The 22,109-nt window shown below is 45.5% G+C and overlaps 1 protein-coding gene across 5 annotated transcripts in view; it reads left to right on the plus strand.

Moving 5' to 3' along the window:
- card14 (caspase recruitment domain family, member 14) overlaps positions 1 to 22,109 on the plus strand; it is a 159,896-nt gene that overhangs the window by 97,523 nt on the left and 40,264 nt on the right. For 4 of the 5 annotated variants that reach the window (XM_072483487.1, XM_072483488.1, XM_072483489.1 and 1 more), the window contains 6 exons: positions 918 to 1,043; positions 6,940 to 7,092; positions 11,408 to 11,527; positions 13,505 to 13,635; positions 14,351 to 14,439; positions 21,756 to 21,834. In XM_072483487.1, coding sequence (XP_072339588.1) covers positions 918 to 1,043; positions 6,940 to 7,092; positions 11,408 to 11,527; positions 13,505 to 13,635; positions 14,351 to 14,439; positions 21,756 to 21,834 — 698 coding nt within the window. The remainder of the gene's footprint in view (positions 1 to 917; positions 1,044 to 6,939; positions 7,093 to 11,407; positions 11,528 to 13,504; positions 13,636 to 14,350; positions 14,440 to 21,755; positions 21,835 to 22,109) is intronic. The other variant, XM_072483491.1, reaches the window with a different exon arrangement.

A 22,109-nucleotide genomic window follows, 5' to 3' on the forward strand; every position in this document is an offset into this window, starting at 1 on the left:
AGAATACAGCAAGAATGATGTATGCAAGTGTTTTAGATCAGGCTGAGTCCAGTTACTGGCATGCAGCCTCCTCATTCCAGCCCAGCTTATCTTCACAGACTTTGAAGTTGCCCATTGCAGGCAAGCTTTAGCCTCAAAGGTAATGGTCCTATCATCCAGCCCTCTCTGGGCTGCCATTCGTTTTTGCCTTTTGGATTCAGGAAAGCTGACAGAAATTGTCCCTACCGCTGATGGGAGGCACCAACTAGTCACAAAGGTCCATCGTAATTTGTTTATAAAAAACATATTTCTCTTCTATCCATGTGGGCCAGGAGGAGCATAGGTCTGCCAAGGCCCCTCAGGCTTCCCGAGCCCAGACTTTGCCTCTCACTGTCATCACTGACATCAGCTGCCAAAGCCCTTACCCATCCCACACTTCTAAGACCAGGACCAATCCCCTGAGTCCTCGGTGTCCCGAGGCTGCTAACCCAATTTCCATTCCCGCCCACCAGCATTAGGAAATTGGGCTGGGAATATTGCATAATTAGAAATCCCATTTTACGTGGAAGATACGGAACAGTGACAAAAATCTAAATATATTAAGGGAACTGGTTTGTCCGGATAAACAGTAAATTTACCACCGTAACTTGCATTTATACAATACCATTGACAATTAAAAAATGCCTCAAGCCGCTTCACAATGCTTTCACTGTGCACACTTAATTGCTACCTACAGCATGACCATTTTCTTCCTTAATATAGAACTAATCCACCTATGTTTTAGCAACCTGATACTCTTACGTGTGCATTGCTTTTATTGTTAAATTTAATCTGATTTTTATTCCTAAATCCAGCCTTTGTCTTTCCCTTCTCTCTGGACTGAGATTCTCATGAGTTCAAAAACTTTCAAACTGTTGTACTTTCTTCTATCCTTCCAGTACCTGGATGAAAAGGAGAATATGCTGGTGGAATGTGCTACGCTGAAGATTGACTGTGATATGTACAAAGATAAAATTACCTCACTCCAGACACAAGTCTTAGAACTGCAAAAAGAACGTGATGTGGTAAATAAATTATATCTTTACCTTCCCGTTACTGAAGGTGGTAACTTTTGCAGAAGTATGGTGTCAACAGCTCTTCAATCCTTCCGCCAAATAGCTATATTTCAAATATAGTTAGTCATGGTTTGGGTAAACATAATATGGTCTTCACTCGTGCACTTCCAGCAAGAATCGTGGAAGGTGCTTGGAAGCAAAAACCTCTGCCTTCTGTTTATTGTGTGGAGATGCCGGCGTTGGACTGGGGTGAGCACAGTATGAAGTCTTACAACCTGGTGTTGTAAGACTTCGTTCTGTTTATTGTGTTCCCCCATTATCTGGAACATAGACACTATATTTAACATTCCTACTGCTGCCCTGGCAGACATCGCCTACTTCACCATTGACCAAAGATAATTACTGGACCTTCCTGCTCGGAATATCTCATTGCCGCACGGTGTAATGCACTCACACAATAAACTGTAAGGATGGCTGGATTAATGACCATTAAGGTCATCCTTATTTCACTGTTCTGGGCTGGTCATACATGATAAAAATTATGCACAGCATTATTTTTTAATACACTTCAAACTTCTCGAGTACCTACTACTAACAGATGGAAGATAATTGTCGTGTCCAAAGAAAGAACCATGGGTTAGATCAGTGTTTTTCAAACTTTTTTTCCGGGGACCCATTGTTACCAACCAGCCAACCTTCGGGACCCATGCCTGCCGACCTTTGCAATCCACGCCGGCCGACCTCCACGAGCCACGCCGGCCGACCTCCGCGGGCCACGCCGGCTGACCTTTGCGACACACGTGGGCCGACCTTCGCGAAGCATGCCGGCCGACATTCGCGACCCACCATTTTCTCTTACATTTAATGCGAGATGTGAGCCTGCTTGGTACTCATTTACTTGTTTGCTGCTGACAATACGTAGGAATCGTAATCGCGCCCAAAGTACGTGACGTCGACGTTCGGGGGGGCGTGACCTGTTCTCTGCCTCCCTTTAGGCAGGAAGATTACATTGAATTTTTAAAAAAACCTTCTCCTGCGTCTCCGATTGAGCAAATTCTGTGCATGCGCACCGATGAGCGGCACGCATGCGCAGTGCGCCCGCATTTGTTTATATAGTGGCGCTCGTCGTTTTGAAAGCCGCTCGCAGCCGGCATTGTTGAAAGCCGGCTGCTGCGGCTGTTGCGTGCAGATTTGCGCAATCGGGAACGCCGCGACGGACGGCTCCGCGACTCTCTCGACACCCGCCCGTGACCCACCCACGGGTCGCGATCCCGACTTTGAAAGTGCCTGGGCTAGAATCTCCGGTCGCAGACGCCAAAATCACGTTCGACGAACAGCCGGAGTATCCAAGTTTACACCAGAGTACACCGTGCCACATATCAACGGCCTCAGGACATTGCCTGAGGCCCGCCCCGCGATGCTCCGCCCCCCGATGCTCCGCCCCCGACCGGCCAAGTTCCCGACGGCGTGGATCTCTCATTCTCTCAGCCATCGGGAACTCATGGGTGGCCACGGATCCAGCAATTCTCCGGGGTGTAGCGGCAGCTAGAGCCCCCAGCAAAATGGGGAATCGGTGGCCGTTTTGCGCCAGTTGTCTGAATCGCCAGAATCGAAAAGCCCAACCCCATTTGACTAATTAGGCAAATAACACTGCCGAAGTGCCATGCTGGCATTTTTTGCATGTGCCTGATCAGGCCACGGGGTGCCCGATATGGGCGTTGAGGGGGTGCAGGGGGGGCTGGGACCTCTCATAGTGCGTTTGGGCTGGAGGGGAGGCCGGGGCCTTGGAGGTTACAATGGGGAGTTCTGGCGAGCAGAGCTCCCACTGTCCAAAATGGGGCTGTGTGTGGCCTCGGCCGCCCGTCCCCGTTCAGGCCCCTTAAACAACGCAACTTGCGTTAAATAGCCATGTGTTTCTCGGCACTGTGAGTGATAGGAAACACGCGCTAAAGGCACTCGCTAAGGGACTTTGTTCAATTTTGGGAAAATCATGCCCACTAAGTGATAATCTCCCCAAACTCCCCAAAAATTACTAAGTTTGGGAGAATCGCAAAGGGAATCGCAATGGAAATCGCAATGGGACTCGCAATGGGAATCGCAATGGGAATCGCAATGGGAATCGCAATGGGAATCGCAATGGGAATCGCAATGGGAATCGCGCCAGAACGGCTTTATTCAAAATTACACTTCGGGTGCGATTCTCCCAAAAGGGAACAAAGTCCCTAGTGAGCACTTTTAGCTGCGTGTTTCCTGGCACTCGCAGGTGAATAAGGGGCCTGAACGGGGATTACGTGGCCAAGGACACACATAGCCCCATTATGTACGGTGGGGAGCTTGCTCTCCGGAATTCCGCATTGTAGCGAGAGATCGGGTGCGATTTTTAAATGCCGTTCCGATCTCCGAGATCCCTGAAACGTTCCCCAATCTCCCCCCAGCCCGAACGCCCGATGGGATAAAATGACTCAGCATGTACTCCAACGGTTCACTGCCTCGCTCCAACATACAGATATGCCAAAAAGTGATCCCACCAATTGTGGACGGGATTTACATCGCAACGTCTCACGAGATCGCGTTGGATCTCGTGAGGTGTGCGAGCCAGGTAGATCCCAGGAGTGGTGGTCTCCCGGCTGCGCCCCGGCGAGCTGCTTTTAAGGTGCAGCATGGCCGTTGGATCGCGCCCTTAATCATTTTATGGGAGAATCTCCTCCTTCATTTCAGATCGTAGGTATGAAATAATGTCCTTCAGTTCATCGCTGGAAGTATAATTTGGCCTTTTATTATTGAACTCCCAGGCCCTTGGAGGCCAAGAACATTTATTATTGGAACAAGACAGTGGGCTCAATGGAATGGCCTCGTCACGCTCGACTCGGTGACGCGACAAGGCTGTTAAATCTCACGAGAGGCCTGTCACGAGATTTGTTATGCCCTGAATGCCTCGCGAGATCTCATTAGACCTCATGAAATATCGCGATCTAGATCTCGGCTTCGCTGGGTGAGATCCAGTTTAACATATTTAAGTGAGTCATCGTCTCATTTAAATATGTCAACCAGGCGTAACAGCACATGGGGGGGGTTCTCCCAGGACATTGGAGGCCTCCAGGGGGGCCAGTGGTACCCTGGCACATCTGCTGACACCTGGGCATCTTGGCATTGCCAGGATGCCTGGGTGGCACTGCCAGGCTGGACGGTAGACTGCCAGGTTGCCAGGCTGCCGGCGCACAGGTGCCAGGTTGTCCATGCCAGGTGTCATACCCGGGCGGGTTGCCCTGCTCTGAAAGAGGTGGGTTGAGGATATGCTAAGACCCCCTAAGTGATATGCTAAGACCCCCTCAGGAAATGAGGTAAGTGCAGCCTCAGTGGGAGGTTCCCTACCGAGGCCAGAAAAAAAGACAGAGTCCCATTTGATAGCAGGGCCATTCTCAAGACCCCGCTCTACAAGCCCAAAATGGGACTCTATATTTTGTGCATTAAATTACACCCAGTGAGGGGCGGCTTGCGTTAGCACTGGGACAGCGACGCTGAGGACCCGGGTTCGAATCCCGGCCCTGGGTCACTGTCTATGTGGAGTTTTCACCCCCACAACCCAAAGATGTGCAGGTTAGGTGGATTGGACACGCTAAATTGCCCCTTAATTGGAGAAAAAATAATTAGGTATTCTAAATTTTAAAACAAAAAAAGAAAATTACACCCAGTAAACATAAGCGCATTGTCACAATGGTAATATCACAGTTTAGTGAAAAAGGTGATGCAACTATATGGTTCCTGTCATAATATACACCAGTATATTATGGTGCAGACACACACACACACACTGATGGACATGCAGTGGGCCCAATCAGCATACCCAACACCACAGCCAATCACCAGTGAGAGCACACGCACTATAAAGACAGGGGACAGGAGAGTTCCCGCTCATTCTAGTAGCAGCCAGCTCGGAGCACAGAGCTCACAGCCTGCAACACAGACATTCACCATGTGCTGAGTGCATCACCTGGTTAGGACTAGGCAAGGGTCAACAGTTAAAGCTGGTATTGCATTTACCCACAGTTCAAGTATGTTAATATAGTTAACCTTATAATAAAATAGAGTTGCACCACTTCCAGTGTTGGTGACCTGTTTGTGATCCAGAACACCCAACACATCATGGTACAAGGAGTGGTTGCATACTAGCACTTCTGAGACCCACCTGCAACTAATCAGCATTCCGGCATCCTGAAGTATGGAGAACATCAACCCGCCTCCGCTGCTCCGCATCGTCGGCACCTCAGCGTACAGTGACAACCAGCAGCGATACCCAGGCAAGATATTCAAGATCCGGGTTCCGCAGCAGCTCCAGTGCCACGGCGATCTCCGCGAAAACTGGCGGGCATTCCGGCAAAAGTTTGAAATCTTCCTGCTGCCAGCCGAACTAGAAGACCTGGCCGATCCTGAAAAAACAGAGCTTCTCCTCACCATCACCGGTGCCAGAGCAGAATAAATCTTTAAAAAATTCAAGTTCTCCAAGGGGCAAAACAGGAGCGACTTCCAGGCAGTCCTGGACAAATACGGCAAATACTGTGAGGAAAACACACTCCAACCAGCAAGAAAAGGTAAGAGAAGCGCCAGTACTCACCTCGAGGCCTAAATCCCGGAGCAGAGAACGATTTTGGTCAGCGGCCATCTTTCTAAAGGGACTGCACTTGCGCAGTTGCGCAAAGCCGCGCATGCACAATCACGAAAACGGCCATCAGTAAAGGAACCGCGATCTGCGCATGTCCAAACGCCTCCTACGTGCTACGTCACGCGCGTCATGACATCAGAGGCCCCTGGCCACACCCATTTAAAGGGAAAACTTCCCAAATCAAAGAAAAAATCTTTTAAAGCTGTAAAACAACCTTCCTTCACCTGGAATGACAGCACAATGCCTCAAATTGAACCAGGAAATTAAATAAACCTCCGAAGAACCCTGCAACAAGCAGTTACCTACCCCCAAACCGAGTCCGATTCCGACTTCCCGCAGACTAGTGACACCGAGGACCCGAGGGAGCCTTTTCGAGTCGCTGTTATAACAAAGAACAGGCTGTCCCCGAATCAAAACCACCAGCCGCTGTCGGTGCACAGCATTGATCCAGACGACGAGTGGTGTACCACCCTGATGGTCAACCAGAATTCGTCGCCCACCTCAGAGACTTGACTTATGAGTTTTACGATGTTGGACTCTTTGATCTGTTCTGTTATCCTGTTTCATCGTTCCAGTAGTTTGTATATAATGTTCATTTCATTGTTGGTGTGACACCCTATTTCTCGGCACCAGGCACCTTCCTGTGTAAATAGATTAGCCTCATGTACATAGTCATGTAAATAACACGCATACACATAGCCAGGTACATTCACTACACAATATTTATTGTCACGCAGGCACATATTCTTTATATAAAAGGGGCGGATGTCATAATATACACCAGTATATTATGGTGCAGACACACACACACACTGATGGACATGCAGTGGGACCAATCAGCATACACAACAGCCAATCACCAGTGAGAGCACACGCACTATAAAGGCAGGGGATAGGAGAGTTCCCGCTCATTCTAGTAGCAGCCAGCTCGGAGCACAGAGCTCACAGCCTGCAACACAGACATTCACCATGTGCTGAGTGCATCACCTGGTTAGGACTAGGCAAGGGTCAACAGTTAAAGCTAGTATTGCATTTACCCACAGTTCAAGTATGTTAATATAGTTAACCTTATAATAAAATAGAGTTGCACCACTTCCAGTGTTGGTGACCTGTTTGTGATCCAGAACACCCAACACATCAGTTCCTTGGTTAGCGCTATTTTCAGAGAAACCATGAGCACTCTTATAGTGGCAGGCTAATCATGAGAGCAATGTGTCGAAAATACCTTTTCTTATTTTTTCACAGGCTTATGGAGCGAGGGATGAGGCCCAATTGCAAATTAGCAAAATGATCATGGACAAGGATTTATGTCGTCAACAAGTTATTGAACTACAGGACACATATCGTGAGTTGAATAAGGAAATCCTGCAGTTAAGGTCAAGCAGGGACAGACAGGAGGTAGGACTATTTTTCAGTCATTATTCAGAAGCAAGGGCTGGGATTTTCATTGTCACTTGTAGCGAAGTAAATGGAGGCCACACTTGATCTCTAAAATAGCATCACCTTCTAAAAACACGGTCTAATTTTCCTCACTTGCGTTCCCAGATGTTGTGCAATTTCCTGGCCACAAGCGTCAAGAAAAAGGGGTGGGGAGCCGGGGTAACCTTCACTTTCATGTTGCCCTCGCATTCCCTGGAGTTCTAGGAAGTACCTGGCCTGGAGCTCCAGCAGATGCAGGCTCTTTGGAGCCCTTTTAAGTGAGGTTACATGTTGCGATTGCTGGGTTGGCACTTCAACACAGTGGTGTTGTGCCTGTAACCATAAACACCACAAAGATCCAGAGCAAGATAACTGTGGTGATATGCCTGTGCACAGTTCTGTATCTAGTTAGCAATGCAACCTCCAACCAGCTAGTGGTGATAGAAATCTATCATGTGACTTGAGATACCCGCGAGTTGGTAGTAAGATGTACATGAGGATAGTCACACGAGGAACAGCTCCAGGAGAATTCACTGAATTCATGTATTTGTTACTGTCTATATCTCAATTTGTTAGTTATCTTTCCACGTGTTAATAGTGTTAATAAAGCAACCTTGCGGGTCCAAGAACTAGATGTTCTGTGTCCATCTGTACTATGGCCATAACATGGAACATAACATGGTACCAAGAGTGTTGAACAATTAAAGGTAACAATGGAGAAGACGGGACGAAACAGGCTGAAGGAAGAAAAACAAAAATTATTCTGCCTACCTGGTAAACTATGGGCAACTGAAACTCGACGCAAGGGAAGACTGTGAAGTTAGAGATGGACGGTTTGAAGGCACCCCACCAGCTTCAAGTCACCTGTAACGTAGATGAAAATTGCTGTGTTTAGCAACCATTTAGACTCTATGTTCCCACTCTTGGCCTGCAGGCACAGCCTGACAAGAGGCGCATTGCGTTGCTGCTCACGGTAGCAGGTCCTTGAGCAATAGAGGTTTACAATACCTCCGCGTACGACAGCGAAGAGGAAAGCAAGAGCTTCAAGGAAATAATAAAGTATTTTGAGCACTGCTCTTCGAAGAAAAATGAAACATTTGAATGTTATATATTTTGTATGCATACCCAAAAAGCTGGTGAATCTTTGGATAGTTTTTTAACTGACTTGTGATTGAAGGCGCAGTCGTGCAACTTTAGTACTTTAAAATCAGATAGTGTTGGGGATACCGAATGACAAGGTACATGATAGGTTATTAAGGGAAGAACTGAGCTAGCTGCGCAGCAGATTAGCGCGCTCAACCTAAAACATTTTGGTACCAATCTGGAAGAAGGCGCCATCAGCACTGTGACGCAGTCAAACAAGAAATGTGGTCTCAATGCAGGCAGCCATTTTAAGCGGCCGACTGCATCCGCCACCTTATGCCAGCGATATGACAATCGACCTGGGCCTGCGCAATGTCCAGCATTTGGGAAATTGCGTTCCAAGTGTGGCCGAACAAATCATTTTGCGAAGCAATGTTTCTCGCATTCTGCCGTAGACCGAACAGGGACAGTCACCGCAATTGATGAGATGTCCATTTAAGATCTATTTTTAATTGACCTGATTTGTCTAAGATCATGGCAATGCCAAAAATGCAGAGCGAAGAAGTCCTACTGACCAGTCACGGCAATAGTGTTGGTAATGCTGAAACCATCGAAGACAGATGGATGATTCCAGTGATGCTGAATGTCACAATGACAAATGCAAGCTCGACACAGTGCAGCTTTAGTTTTCTGATTTGAACAGGCTGTGAGTTAAACCAAAAGTCCTCAATCAAACCAGACTACTGAAAGACTACAATGGGCATGAGATTGAGACGCTGGGAGCATGTGAACTTGAAGGGTACGCAATAGACATTATACCATTTTCCATTGTGGACATGGAGCACGAGTCTATCATATGAGTGGATGCGTGTGAAGCACTGAGCCTAGTTGTGCAGCTGTACATTCCAGACAGCTTAGCAACAGAGGATCATTGCGACTCGCAATGAGATACAATGGTGCAGTTATCCTATGAGGTACAAACGAAAGTTAAAGTGGAGGAAGATAAACCAGATGAAGAGATGGAGGATCCAAAGGGAACTCCAGAGGTTTGGTTAACAGTCTGCAAAAATGCGAAGACACTCAGCGATATGATACAAGATCATGATGAGCCTATATTAAAGCATCTACAAGAGCCTGAACAGGCAATGAGCTTCATTCTGGAGTTTAAGTTTGAGCCAAATGAGTATTTCACAAATGAGATCATCACAAAAGCGTGCCAGCTGGAGTCGTGAACTGATGAGTTGATTTTTTATTTTTTGACGAACCAGAAATCACGGGATGCACAGGGTGCCAAAACGACTGGAAGAAAGGAAAAACGTCACACTGAAAACCATTAAAACAAAGCAGAAGCATAAGGGTCGGGGTACTGATAAAACAGGGATGAAAACTGTACCAAATGACTCTTTCTTCAACTTTTTCCATCCTCCTGAAGTTCCAGAGTATGGAGTGTTGGATGAAAGTTCTGCAGCAAGACTCGTTGCTGACTTTAAAATTGGTCACTTCTTGCGTGAACATATAGTTCCACGTGCAATGCGTACGTTACAGGAGAAGCTGTTGCAGATGATTATGATTCTGTGGCATGAATGTTACGTGTCAGCCCAAGCCTGGATAATGTCCATGTCTTGCTGCATTTGGACATGGATTGCCTCAGTATGTGAATGGTGCTGAACATTGTGCAATCATCAGAGAACACCCCTAATTCTGACCATATGATGGTCATATGACTATCAGACCACAGTGGGGCAGGGCAGGGCGGGGCAGGTGGGGGGATGTGGTATTCATCAGCAGTGTGAGGTAGTGAGTCAGGTCACATTGGTGGAGTTTGGGTCGGGTTTATAAAAATAATTTTTATTATTGTCACAAGTAGGCTTACATTAACACTGCAATGAAGTTACTGTGAAAATCCCCTAGTTGTCACACCCCGACACCTGTTCGGGTACACTGAGGAAGAATTCAGAATGTTCAATTCACCTAACAGCACGTCTTTTGGGACTTGTGGGAGGAAACCAGAGCACCCGGCGGAAACTCACGCAGACACAGGGAGAACGTGCAGACTCCGCACAGACAGTGACCCAAGCGGGAATGAAACCTGGGACCCTGGCTAACCACTGTGCTGTCAGGGGGTGGTGTTTGAGGGAGGTGGTCCATATTCAAGAAGGTTAGAGTGTCCCTTGAGTGGTTGGGAGTGTGGGGTGTCCTGTTGGGCGGTTGATCTGGTTCTTTACAATAGTTACCCAGAAGTTAGCAGATAGTTTTCTAAGTAAATTTAGTGCAAACCTGTGGAAACCATCCGAAGTTGGTGATTTAAATTTTATGATGGTTCAAAGTGCAGGGCTATTATCTAGGGGATGTTGGCACTTCTGGGCAATTGCCATGCAAATACCTACCTGTGAAGTTTCGAGAGGGATTCCCCAGTGTACCTTTGGGGTACCTCTGAATTCTGACGCTGGGGAGCTCGGAGGTTAGGCCCCTGTGTCTCTGGAGTGCAGATTGAACCTATGACCTCTTGTCACAAGTTAGAGCACTACCACTGAGTCAAGGCTGAAACCGGAAATAAAGCTCTCCTGCATGAGCATGGACAAATGCCTCGCAACATGTTGTCTTGCATACTATTGTCATGCTGATGATGTTTAGTTGTGTTGGCCATGTAGATCGACATTTCTCCTCTGAGGCCTTGAAAATTAGGTCATTTTTGTAAATCAATCGTACACCTTGCAATAAATAACAATGATCCTGCAATCCAGCATGACAATATTGCAAGATGCAGCCAGCCTGATGCAGGCTTCTGAAGCCTACCTTTAACATGTCAATGATGCACTCAATGATCATTGTGATGGATGAATAAACCTCATTAGAAATGAAGGACAGTTAAGGCAGCATGGCGGCGCAGTGGTTAGCATTGTTGCCTCACGGCGCCGAGGTCCCAGGTTCGATCCCGGCTCTGGGTCACTGTCCGTGTGGAGGTTGCACATTCTCCCCGTGTCTGCGTGGGTCTCACCCCCACAACCCAAAGATGTGCAGGGTAGGTGGATTGGAAACGCTAAATTGCCCCTTAATTGGAAAAAATGAATTGGGTACTCTAAATTTAAAAAAATGAAATGAAGCACACTCATGATGAAACTAATTGTTTTCGCAAGTTTGCTGTTTACTTTATTATAATAGAAAAGCTGAACATATTTGCTTCAATTTTCCTTTCTTAATTCCTTAACAGAAAGTAACAAATAATAAAACCCCACCACGTGAGAAGCCCAAACTGAAGCGCCTGCAAGCAGTGAATCCACGGACCATCAGCTGTGAGAGTGATGACAGCTGCTGCAGCAGCCAGAGTGATGTATGTGAGCAAGTCTTTCATACAGTTTACACGAGGAATAACTGTTCAAAGAGAGAGACTGTGTTGTGTTGCCATTCCCAAGAGGTGCTGCGGACTAACCTGGAAATTGTAAACATCTGAAGTGAAAACCACTCCAAATACGGGATAAATGTACAGAATTCATAGCACAGAAACTTGTAAATTGGCCGAACTGGTCTCCACCAGTTGAGCCCCCTCCCACCTACGTCACCTAATCCTATCGACGTATCTTCTATTCCTCTCTTCCATCTGGTCATCGTGCGCCCAGGCTTATCCCCTTCACGAACAAGTCACTAATGAGATTGCAGGAATTCTCAGATTGCTATTTTGTGGGTGGGTTGCCTATTTCCCAAAAAGTATTTTTTCTGTTTTTCTTCTTGAACCTTTTCAAAATATTATTGTGTGCAACAGGTCAGTTTCATTACATTACATTGTACAAAATTTAACTCAGTTATAAATATAGGCAGGTAGGGCGGCACGGTGGCACAGTGGTTAGCACTGCTGCCTACGGCGCTGAGGACCCAGGTCCGTGTGGAGTTTGCACACTCTCCCCGTGTCTACGTGGGTCTCACCCCCACAACCCAAAGATGTGGCTTTTCACAGGAACTTCAATGAAGTCTACTTGTGACAATAAGCGATTATTATTATTATGTGCAGGGTGGGTGGATTGGCCATGATGAATTGCCCCTTAATTGGACAAAATATTGGGTATTCTAAATTTAAAATAAATAAATAAATAAATATAGGCAGGCTTATATCTACCAGCAAATATGGGAATATAGGTATGAATGTATATACCCATATTTACTTACATTGTGTGATATGTCATTGAGTCAAACAGATAATGAAGGTGAAGATTCAACTCTCTGCGATGAGTTAGTTGACTTCAATGAGGTCAGTCATGTTGAACTACAGCTGGCTTCAATAAGTTAAGGAGAGAAACATTAGCTTGGGTTCTGTTCCTATTTGCTATCAGATGTCTTGGAGTGAGAAAGTGCACATCTGTGGGCATGATATAGGGGTCATGATGTACAGAAATTACACCATTACCACAGAACAGGGTCAATGAAACAGCTGGCCATCTCCTCGTCTTCAAATGTCACACTTGCATTTACAAACATATCTTGCACGGTAGCACAGTAGTTAGCACTGTTGCTTCACAGCTCCAGAGTCTCGGGTTCGATTCCCGGCTTTGGTCACTGTCTGTGCGGAGTCTGCACATTCTCCCTGTGTCTGCATGGGTTTCCTCCAGGCGCTCCGGTTTCCTCCCACAAGTCCCGAAAGATGTGCTTTTAGGTGAATTGGACATTCTGAATTCTCCCTCTGTGTACCCGAACAGGCGCCGTAATGTGGTGACTAGGGGCTTTTCACAGTAACTTCACTGCAGTGTTAATGTAAGCCTACTTGTGACAATATTAAAGATTATTATTATTATTTATTGTTTTTTAATTATTTCAACTTGTTCTTCATTTATTTTCTTTTGCTTAATTTTAATTCAAAATCTCTGGCTGAAGTTGGAAGTTGGATAAGAGTATGTGAGGAAGGTTATTGCCGGGACAATGACATGTAAAACCGCCAGAACTCTCCGGAACAGGAGGAGGTCATTCAGTCCCTCAAGCCTAGTCCATTAGTCAGTCAGATCACGGTTGATTTGTATCTTAACTTTATTTGCCCAACTTTCACCCATATCCCTGGATAACCCTGCCAAACTAAGATCTATTGATGTCGGTCCTGAAATTTCCAATTGACCGAGCATCCATGAGTCTTTCTGAGGAGAGAGTTTGAGATTGCTCCTATCCTTTGTGTGGAAGAAGTGCCTATTGATTTCACAGCTAAATAGTCTCGCTGTAATTTTAAGATTACATCGATTCATCCTGGAGTCCCAATGATTTGTCAGGTTCTGTCACGTAGCTGTGTGTTTAATTAATTTTCTGATCGGCCAGTTTGTTTCATTTACAGTTTTATACAAATCTAAAGAAAACGGAAAGCTGTGAGTCAGTGAGTAGTGTCAGCTCTTCCTTCGTTGAGCCACCCAGCAAGGAATCTCTCTACAGACGCCAAACTGAAGATGCCATGGAAGAATCATTCAGGTGAGAGGGACAGCACACACACCCTTTCGATGGCAGCCTCTGTAAAAGATCATTATGTGGTGCTTTAAAGAACTTCCTTTCTGTGAGTCTATACTCACCATTGAATCAAGAGGACCGATGGGTGATTACATTTATTCATTCTGGGGATGTGGGCCTTGCATGCCAGGCTGGAACTTATTGCCCTCCATGGTTGCCCTGAGAAGGTGGTGGTGGGCCTTCCTCCTGAGTTGCTGCAGCCTGTGGTTTGGCACAGCCGAGTGGCTTCAGAGGACTGTGAAGGGTCAATCGGAGTCAGAAAAAGGCCAGACTGGGTAAAACCACGAGTTTCATTTCCTAAAGGACATTCGTGGAACAGTTGGGTTTTTATGACAATGCCACAACTTCATGGCCATTTCTAGAGAAATGGTGTTGATCAGCTGGCCTCCAGATAGGGGCTACTATAATTCACCTCAATACACTCCATTAGCGGGGGAGTGAACCAGCCAGGGCTTTTATTTCTCAATACTATCTATGACACGCTGGGTCAGTCAGTGGTCTACGAACACTCATCGTCTAGGCTCAAACATGAAGAGTGATCATTTGGATAAAGTAACAACCAGCAAAGAACACAACTCCTAAAAAGGTGTCAACGTCTTCGGCAGGGAAAGGGAAAAAAAACTGGGAGGAGAAGCCTTCTGTAGTTCGGAACTCTAATCTTGTCTTTGTATTTTCACAGCAACAGACATTCTATTGATGACGATGCTGTCACATCAGTAGATGATTGCACAGATACTGACAGTTGCAATGAAAATATTCCTGATGTCAGTGAGTTTTCATTTTCTCATTCATGATCGGGGTACAGTGCAAAATATGATGGAAATCTCAGCAACCTGATAATAAGGAATAATTCAATGAGCCCCAATGTTTATCACAATTAAGACTGGCTGCTTCAAAGATGGCTTAATTTCTACCACAGGTACAATGCCATTCATTATGGCACAGTAAGAAGTCTTTCAACACCAAACACCAGGTTAAAGTCCAACAGCTTTGTTTCAAATCACTAGCTTTCGGAGCACTGCTCCTTCCTCAGGTGAACCATTATGGCCACAGGTTTGAGCTTGCGGTTGGAGTGAACTGATGGTCAGTGAGGCACAGTTAATAATACGGTCCCCAAGTTGTTGATTGTAAAATGTCTCCAGGACAAGCTTTGGCAGAGGGATTCTACCATGATTAGCTTCATCATGTTAATTTCCTCCTCTTCCCCACCATGGACTATTTTGCATTTTGTGGCCCTGCAACAAGCAACTTAACACATTTCACCCAAACTATACCAACACATTCAAGACACTCAAGCACAGGACTGTGTTAGACCACCATCCCAACTGCTGGAACACCCACAACATCTTCCTAAATTGTTGACAGTTTATTTTTTGGAAGATGAGGCCAGAGATTAAGTATATTAATGAAATAAATGAAAATCGCTTATTGTCACAAGTAGGCTTCAAATGAAGTTACTGTGAAAAGCCCTTAGTCGCCACATTCCGGCGCCTCTTCGGGGAGACTGGTACGGGAATTGAACCATGCTGCTGGCCTGCCTGGTCTGCTTTAAAAGCCAGTTATTTAGCCCAGTGTGCTAAACCAGCCCCTATGGGAGAGTCTTATTTCTGTTCAATTCATCCTTCGTCATATTTTTCAATTATTATTTCTCTAAATACTAGGCTGAAGGTAATATTATTTTCCATCCTGTTATGCTTGCTATAGGAACTGTAGCTATGAGTGACATCTACCTGTTTGCTGTTCTATCAGGAAATTCATCCAAAATCTCCAAGCTAGTAGGAACAGCTACGTTACTTTCTCAATGGATGGAGTGAAGTAAGATCAGAGAACTTGGTATTGAAGGTTTGCCCACAGTCCGAAGTGTCAAAGCCTGCAGCCACATTGCCTTGTGTGCACCCCATCACCATCCTCGTGTAGGGAAATTGGTGTTTAAGGATTTGTTTTAGTTTAATTTGCACACAATGGCTAAAGTCTCAAATGAACACGATAAGAAATTAAGTTCAAATAATATGTAGAATTTACATATCTTTCTGAACACTTAATTTTTTGACCATAGGCCATGCACCATGCAGATCTGTGCTTAAAGTCAAGATTCATTCATCCTGTGTCGGTCCCCTGTGCTGCTTTTGTTCCAAACAGGTTATCAGATCAGTGGCTGACTACAGGCTGGCAAGGGGTGACTCTTGGGGCATAGCTGCCTAACAGGAACCAAGCACAGTTGAAGAGTTTGCATGCAGTAAAAGCCATGTTGCCCAGCAGAAATATCGCCAAGCGTGCTCAAGTAACATTTGTGCTGGCTGGACCATTCAGGAGTATAGCCTGGACATGTGTCCAAATTTGTGGTTGTCTGCAGCATAATGCGCATGAGGGCCCTGCCCTTACCACTACCTGAGCAGCAAGAAATAGAACAGGGGGAGAAAGATCACCTTGAAGAGGAGGAGGAAACACACTTTTTCAACCTTCAATGCCTGTCTTAAAAGCTCATTTTGTCAAAATTAATTTCTGGGATTTGGCCATTGCTGACTAGGCCAGCATTTATTGCCCATCCTTAGTTGCCCGACAGAAGATGTCGGTGAGCTGCCTTCTTCAACCGTTGCAGACCCTGGGATGCAAGTACATCAACAGTGCTGTTAGGGAGGGAATTCCAGGATTTTAACCCAGCGACGGTGAAGGAACGGCAATATATCTCCAAAGCAGGATAGTGAACGACTTGGGAGGGGATCCTTCACGTAGTGGTGTTCCCATGCATCTGCTGCTCTTGTCCTTCTAGATGGTAGTGGATCATTGGTTTAGAAGGTGCTGCCAAAGGAACATTGGTGAGTTTCTGCAGTGCATCTTGTAGATGGTACGCACAGTTATCACTGTTCACCGGTGGTGGAGGGATGAATGATTAAGGGGTACCAATCAAGCTGGCTGCTTTGTCCTAGGTGGTATCGAGCATCTTGAGTGTTGTTGGAGCTGCACCTATCCAGAGAAGTGGAGAGTTTTTACCTAACCTAGTGCTTTAATGAGGTTCCTCCCTAGTGAATACAACTGGAAAGGTGAAAATTTATATTGTTTCCATTGATGATGCTTCAGATGGTCTGGTGGCTGACTTCTGACTGCTGCAACTCACTGTGGACTGGGACAGTTTGCCCCAGATGACTGCGTGATAATAACATGGGCACTAGTGGATTAGGTGGCAGGAGAACAGGCATGCCGTCCTCCCGATAGAGGATAGCAGTTACCTTGCCCACAGTCACCCCTCCCCTGGTCCTTGTCACTCCTCCCTCCTACAGTTCTGCACAAAAGCACCAGTAGTGATGTGAAGAGATGCCTTGGACGCTGCTGCCAACACTGGCTTCCGCAGCCAAGGTGGCAGCTATGTGATCCTCCTTCACAGTGGTGTACACTGCCATAAAATCTGTCCGCAGTGAACTCTTGTTGCATTCATGAAGGTGATCACTCATTCTAAGTTGGACAGAATGGTCTCCTTGTTTTGCACAGCGCCCAGGCACAAAATGGAGCCAAACTGTCCTGAGCAATTGGGTGCAAGCTCACTTGTATGTTACCCATTGCATTTAGTATTTTCAATATGTGCCAGCTAGCCTTCTGTGGCGCCTGGCTCATAGTTCTCTGCAGCAGAGTTTGTGTGTGATCTTGCACTTCAACAAGCAGCACTTGTGTTGTTTCCAACCCACTGCCCTAGATCCTACCCACTTGTGGCTTATGGTTCACCACATGAAGACCTGTCCTTTAGCCTAGCTTCGAAAGTCCCCCCCCCCCCAACCCCGTTGCCAACTTCTGAACTGGTTCTTGTTAGGGTCAGCTCAAATGAGGCGCGAGCTTCAAGAAGGCTGGCCTCATTGTAGTGTCACAGGGATGACAGCGTTTTCAGCACCTAAAATGAAAAAGAGGGTTAAAAGTTTTACGTTTTAATTTGCAAGAAAGGAGGAATAAATGAATAGATGCTGAAAGCAGCTGTAGTTTGTCTGGAATTCCGAATAGTGAGATAGCAGTAAGGAGGAAAAGTGACCAAGGTCTGAAGGATCCCTCTTTCAACATTGCTGCTCACCATAGCCACGATCCTTCCCCTGCTGGAGATGGCCTGTATGATGTGCAGATGGGCTCAGCTGCCTCTGGCTCAGAATCCTGTTATATATATATTTCTTTTTTAAATTCATTTTTAAGAATGTGGGCTTCGCTGGCTAGGCCAGTATTTGTTGCCCATGCTTAATTGGCCTTGAAAAGGTGGTGGTGAGTTACCTTCTTAAACCGCTGCCGTCCACATGGTGTAGGTACACCCACTGTGCTATTAGGGGGGGAATTCCAGGTGGGGTTCCCAGGTTTCTGCCGCCCTTGTCCTTCTAGATGGTAGTGGTCGCAGTTTTGGAAGGTGCTGTCTAAGGAGTCTTGGTAAGTTACTGCAGTGCATCTTATAGCTGGTACACACCTCTGCTACTGTGTGCTGGTGGTGGAGGGAGTGAATGTTTCTGGAAGGGGTATCAATCAAGCGGGCTGCTTTGTCCTGGATGGTGTTGAGTTTCTTGAGTGTTGCGAGAGCTGCACGCGCCAAGCAAGTAGAGAGTATTCCATCACGTTCCTGACTTGTGGCTTGTAGGTGGTGGACAGGCTTAGGGAAGTCAGGAGGTGAGTTATTCAACTGCCTCTGACCTGCTTTTGTAGCCACAGTATTTATATGGCTAGTCCAGTTCAGTTTCTTGTCAACAGTAACCCCCAGGATGTTGATAGTGGGGGGGGTGGGGTTTGGTGATGGTAATATCATTGAATGTCAAGGGATGATGGCTTTATTCTCCTTTATTGGAAATGGTTATTGCCTGGCTCTTGTGTGGCGCGAATGTTACTTGCCACTTGTCAGTCCAAGCCTGATATTGTCCAGGTCTTGCTTCATTTGTGCATGGACTGCATCATGTCTGGGGAGTTGCAAATGGTGCTGTCATCAGTGAACATCCCAACATCTGACCTTTTGTTGGAAGAAAGGTAATTGATGAAGCAGCTGAAGAGAGTTGGGCCTGAGGAACTCCTGGAATGATGTCCTGGCACTGAGATGACTGACCTCCAATAAGCACAACCATCTTCGGCATGATTCTAACCAATGGGGAGTTTTCTCCTTGATTCCCATTGACTCCAGTTTTGCTAGGGCTCCTTGATACTCAGTCAAATGCTGCCTTGATGTCAAGGGCAGTCACTCTCACTTCACCTCTGGAGTTCAGCTCTTTTGTCTATGTTTGAACCAAGGCTGTAATGAGATCAGGAGCTGAGTGACCCTAGTGGAACCCAAACTGAGCGTTAGTGAACATGTTATTGGTAAGTAAGTGCCGCTTACTGTTGATTTCTTACATCACCTTACTGATGAACAAAAGTAGACTGATACGGCGGTAACTGGCTGGGTTTGATTTATACTGCTTTTTGTGTACTGGAAATACCTGGGCAATTTTCCACATTGCCGGGTAGATGCCAGTGTTGTAGCTGTACTGGAACAGTTTGACTAGAGGCACAGCAAGTTCTGGAGCAAAGGTTTTCAGTTCTTTTGCTGGAATTGTGTCAGGGCCAATAGCCTTTGCAGTATCCTGTGTCTTCAGCCGTTTCTTGTTATCACATGGTGTGAATAAAATTGGCTGAAGACTGGCATCTGTGATGCTGGGGACCTCTGGAGGAGGCCAGGATGGATCATCCACTTGGCACATCTGGCTAAAGATTGTTGCAAATGCTGTCTCTTGCACAGATGTGCTGGGTTATATTATTCAAGACTTTCTCTTACAAGAAGAACAGGTGTGTCTTATAGTTACATCTTTCTGAAGTATCTAGAGAATGTGCCTATCATGTTTGAATTGTATGTCTGCTGTGTGTAAGAGCAAGTGCTGGTCGCCCCTGTGGTGAAAGTAGGAAGTGTGGAGAGTGTGAATCAGAAGGGGAAGAATTGGAGTGAATGTCATTCAGTGATTGTAGTAGAATGAAGATCAGCAGAGACAGGAGAGTCCAGTGAGTAGTGAGGCTGAAGGTGATGGAGGTGTGAGCAAAGAGTAAGAGGGACGAGTGTTAAGATTATGAGCTTGACAGCTCTGGGATAAGGTCAGAAACTTTTCTCTGTATTGCAACCATGGCCTGGGATAAGCTCCTGTCGTTAAGTTAATCTGCAACCTCTATCCACTGAGACAAGATGACCAGTTGCGTATACCACACACCTCCTCGCCCACAAGTCTATGCCCGTTTGGTACACCACTGGTTCGTATTTCAAAAATCCACAATATTTTCTTCTACTATCTGAAAAATTATTTTAGGCGCTACCTGACCTCTATCTTGAACTTGACTTTTACTAGTTTATGACTGTGTTCCCTTCTCTTGTAGTCCAGATTCAACTTAAAAAATAATTAACTAAACTTTTCTATTTTGTTTTATATATTATCCACCTTTTGTATGGTCCGATCAGATGCAAAATCTTCCTGTTAGCTTTATTCATTGTTGCTACACAATTATCGGACAGTCTCATTTTTGAGTCCACCATTACTCCCAACTTTCCTTCAGCTGGCTCCACAGTAATCCGTAAGTGGGTTGCACATTCTTCACCATGTTGGATTTTATCTGCCATTGCCCCACCCGTTTCCAAGTTTTCTCCAGCAGCTATGATGAACAAGTCAACAAACTAATCTGTCACTTCCACCCCTTCTGCTCTCACATAACAAAATTGATTGATCTTCGAAGTAATTGATTGTAATATGAAGCACGTTAGGATAATAATAATCTTTATTTGTGTCACAAGTAGGCTTACATTAATACTGCAATGAAGTTAATGTGAAAATCCCCCAGTCGTCACACTCCGGCGCCTGTTCGGGTACATTGAAGGAAAATTCAGAATGTCCAATTCACCTAACAAGTCTTTCGCGACTTGTGGGAGAAAACTGGAGCACCTGGGGGAAATCCATGCTGACACGGGGGGAACATGTAGACTCCGCACAGACAGTGACCCAACAGGGAATCGAACCCGGGTCCCTGGAGCTGTAAGCAACGGGGCTAACCACTTTTTACACAGAGGACAGTGGGTGCCTGGAACTCGCTGGCGGAGGAGGTGGTGGAAGCAGGGACGATAGTGACATTTAAGAGGCATCTTGACAAATACATGAATAGGATGGGAATAGAGGGATACGGACCCAGGAAGTGTAGAAGATTTTAGTTTAGACGGGCAGCATGGTCGGCACAGGATTGGAGGGCCAAAGGGTCTGTTCCTGTGCTCTACTTTTCTTTGTTCTTTGTTCACTGTGCTACCATGATGTTTGAGAGATATGTTGAACTGCTATATAAATACAAACGATTCCTTTCTTTCTTCGTATCATCTGTACATTTTATCAAATTGCATTTTATGTCTTGAATTATTTTATGTAAATTGTGCACAACATGGATCCTACATCAATGCAGTGCTTCTTACCCCCTGCTATCTTCCTAATTAGTTCTTCATCCTATCCTATCATCCAAGCTCCCTTTCTTTCAGCCACCCGCTAACCCATTTCACATTTTACGATTGATATCTACTGACTTAAGCTTGTGCAGCAGCTTTTCAAATGGAAACTTATAAAGATCACGTGAGGAATCATGAGCACAAACCCACATCCTTTCATGTTGCAATGCACCTCTGCACTTACACCACACTGCCCGTCTAATGATATAGGCTTAACATTTCCAGATAACTTGTGTAATATATGGGTCTGTAATGAAACTAAAGTTTGTGAGAGACTTTCTGGCCATGCTTCACAGCATTTAAACAGTCAAATACCAATGAATAACAACCAATATTAATTACATCAGAGTGGAATTTGCCTTCAAAGTTCCGACCGAGAGCCAGCTGTAACATAATAGCCTTGCCAAAAATTGCAAAGAAGGCTTTCACCATATTGTGGATGCACATGCTTTGTAACAATTCAACTTAAAACTAAAGACAATATTACATTCAAATAGGTAACGGTAAAATTGATTTTTCACTTTGCAATTCAACTTCTACTTTATAGAGAAATTGAACTGAGAATGTAAGTACAATATAGCATTTCATCATCAGCACAAAGCATATCTAAATTGTGTCAAATTCATTTCAGTACCATTCAAAAAGCCTGAGTCATCCCCTGAAAGCTTACTGTCCATGACTGGAGCCACGGCACCATGTGAACGAGACCGGTAAACAATACATTTTCATTTATTTAAGTAGATTCAATGTATTTTTTTCAATTTTGTTTTCTTCAGTATTGCTGAGGAGAGACAAAGAAAGATTTTGCTTTAAATGGCTTAATAGCAGTATGCACTAAATAAGTGTAGGTCTCATCACCCCCACCTCCTCCCCCACATCCCTTTTCACTGCTTGGGCAAAATGTTTTTGCCCTCAATCTCAGAGGAACATTCTACATGGTTTCTGTAATGATATGTAGACAGACATGTAACTAAAGGGTTAATCA

Source organism: Scyliorhinus torazame, chromosome 18, assembly GCF_047496885.1.
Source record: "Scyliorhinus torazame isolate Kashiwa2021f chromosome 18, sScyTor2.1, whole genome shotgun sequence".
NCBI classification, from domain to species: Eukaryota; Metazoa; Chordata; class Chondrichthyes; order Carcharhiniformes; family Scyliorhinidae; genus Scyliorhinus; species Scyliorhinus torazame.